We start from the raw sequence: 3,353 nt of genomic DNA on the forward strand, positions 1-3,353 counted from the left end.
ATGGCGACCGCGGATGGCTCAGATGATATTTTGTCAAACAAAGACGGCGACCTAAATTGTGAACCGTGCTTAAGTGATGGACGGACACGAACTGTTGAAGGTTTCTGCATGGAGTGTGATGAATATCTGTGTCAGTCATGTCTGGATACGCACAGGATACTACGTGTGACAAAACCCCACCATGTTAAAAGAGGAGAAGACATACCAAGAAAGAAGCCAAATAAACTAGCTCGGTATCCCGCTGAAAGCAGCTGTCATGTACACACTGACAGTAAAATAACGTCGTTCTGTAAATCGCACAAGCAATTATGTTGTGACCAGTGTGTGATTCTGGGGCATAAAGTTTGCACTGATGTAAAGTCAATCGGCGATTATTCCAAAGAATTCGTGAACAGCGAAGACTATAAAACGGCTGTTCAGATGCTTAAGAATTTACAATCAGCATACACCGCGAAAAAGAAAGAGGCAAACATGAATCTTGAGGAAGTTGACCTTTATTACCATAATGCAATGGAGACGTTCAAAGTAGAACTTGACAAAATCAAGATGTCAGATATAAGAACTTTAAAGGCTGTGGTCTCTACATATGACAGTGTTCTTGGTCAGCTTGGTTCCTGGTCCGAAAGTATCGACACGTATAAAAACAAAAATCAGGACAATGAACTCGCCATCTTGGTGTTGCGGTCCATAAGAGATGTAGATACGATCAAAGATAATATTCAAAAGTTATGTAGCGACGGCAGTATTGTCAGATATGGCTTCGTGCCAGATAAAACATCACTGCTTCGTCTAGTCAAAGCGCCCTTTCTTGTTCGGACGATTACTATCAAACTTGAAAATGACGAAAACACATGTAACATCACAGACATTGCGTTGTTACGAGATTACCTGGTCTTATTTGCGGACTTCGATAATTTAAAACTAAAGTTATTCGATACTGGTAATTCTACTCTTGTTTCAAATGTCAAATTACAAAATAACCCAAGGCGGATCTCAGTAACAGAGCACGGTGAAGCATTCGTGACATATAATGGCCAACCTAAACTTCTCCACCTGAAGTCTCCAGCGACAGACCTCACCACTTTTCGGGAGATAAACGTAGACGGGAAATGTTACGCCGTTGAATGTTTTAACAAAACCCTGAAAGTCCAGTGTTTGAACCCGGCCAAAACTATTGAAGTAGACGAAGATGGAAAACAAACCAGGGTTATCAGAAATGACTTAAGTAAGGAAACCACAGAAAATGGAGAACAGTTTGTTTCATTCCCACAATGGTCAACACAAGATCCAGCAACTGGGTCGATGTACGTTTCATGTAGTAGCAAAGATTCAATAACAGAAATCAAAAGTGACGGTAATGTTAAGTTACTTGTGAAGTCAGACAAGCTGAATTATCCTCATGACCTGTGCATGGATATTGATGGTTCAATCATCGTGTGTAGCTACGGTAGCAATGATGTTTTTAGGGTGAAGAGGAATGGAGACATCCAGAGTGTTTTACCCCAACCTCTGGACTTTAACCCTAAGGCAGTGGCTCTTGATAAACGTACAAAGCGATTGTATATCGGTGGAAATTCTGATAAACTTTTTGAGTTCCAAATCTAAATTTCGCTAATCATGATACAAAAGAGTTTGTCTCCGGATGCTGTAAATCCGACATTGTCTTACCAAACCCAACAATAGTGAGTTTTAATTTGATGTAAAGTTGACAGTTGACTTATTTTGAATTGTATGTAGGCTAATTTAGCCATGAACATTTCAATTAGTGCGTTTGTTATAACTTTACAGGACTTTTCTTCATAGCTGACAACTGTTGAGACTGGTGTACCTACATCATTATTAATTAGTTGTTGATAAATTAAAAGCATCTTAAAAATAATATATGAAGTAAAGTGTTTTTAATTCAGTATATGATTTATTAATACATTATTTGTATCATTACGTACATATAGTGTAGAACGTAAAATACACGTTTTGAAAGTGACCTTCTTATTGAATACACTGTCATCTATAAACATTGCGATGCACATCACTGTACTAGTGTCCTTTACCAGTTAATATAACATAGTTAGATCGTTAACGATTTACCTGTTAAAATTGACAAGCTATAAGTGATTCAATTTAGCAGGTCTAAAAGTGACACACTTATTTAAAATCAATGCATACACATGTATAGCAAAAATAAATTTAAAGTGATAAACCTTTAACAACTTACCTAATAGTGCATTTATGGAAAATACTTATCACTGATAACAAGATTGTAACCGTGTATTTAATAGCTGAAAACGAAAACATATTAAATGGTTGGTGAATGCTAAAATATTTACTGTGATCTACTATAAAGTAGAAATACCGTGTTTTCTGCACATTCCTTTCAAATTATACTCGTTAACCTTCATAAGAAACATTGTTTTTGACATTTATTCATCCTTTCTGGTATATTAGAACAATGGTTTCAATTCTGGTAAGTCTTATTTTGAAGAAATAGTGCATCTTTAATCCATGACCGTAAACGCTGTATGTAAGTGTATGTACAAGTATGTACAACTTAACGTATCTGATGTACAAAATCAATAAGCTTCTTTTTATTGAGTCACTGGCATTAATGTTAAATTTTGATTCCTGGTGACCCTGTCTAGTTTTGGTATCATATACAAGGGTTTTACTTACTGATTAATTATAGATGTATCTTAAATAAATCACCGAATATACATTACAGATAAAGTGATGGCAGTTTTTATTTCTGTTCTTTACTTCAACTTAAATCGAAAGTGAATTGACCAATATTTAAATTCAGCGTGTTTGCAATATTTTCTATGCGTGAACTATTATATAAATATCATAGGGCAGCATGTGTGACATTGATATTGTCAACCCGAGAGCAGAATGTCACCCGAGGCGTAAGCTATATAGATTCTATGCATATATAGCTTTTTGCATATATATATTGACAATATCAATGTCACACATGCTGCCATATGATATTTATTTTATTATACCGAACAAAATTAAGTTTATAAAAAGCTTTAAAATGTTTTTAATTCATTTAATTAAACAAGTTTAACAAGGTTAACAAAATATAACATAATAAAATAATTATATCTAGACAAAATTCCACCGTTAATTGTGCTAAAATTCCTTCAAAAACTGACAGTTCCTGTCGTCTGGTGTTTTTGTGTACACATTGAAAAGTGACGTCACTGCTGTATGTGTATAAGGGAGGCAATCACGTCATGTTTTATCTAAAATATTGAGGCAGTTATTTGCCCTTATATGACATTCAAAATGTTACTGCGGTCACATGACCTGACGGTGAATTTTCGCTTGGTCACCTGTCAAAAAGGTTGAAAATG

General features: G+C 35.3%; 1 protein-coding gene across 1 annotated transcript; it reads left to right on the forward strand.

Moving 5' to 3' along the window:
- Positions 1 to 1,605, forward strand: LOC128216369 (uncharacterized). The gene has a single exon (XM_052922929.1). The coding sequence runs from the start codon at positions 1 to 3 to the stop codon at positions 1,603 to 1,605; it is 1,605 nt and encodes a 534-aa protein (XP_052778889.1).
- Positions 1,606 to 3,353: the final 1,748 nt, after the last annotated feature.

Source organism: Mya arenaria, chromosome 14 (assembly GCF_026914265.1).
Source record: "Mya arenaria isolate MELC-2E11 chromosome 14, ASM2691426v1".
Classification (NCBI taxonomy): Eukaryota; Metazoa; Mollusca; class Bivalvia; order Myida; family Myidae; genus Mya; species Mya arenaria.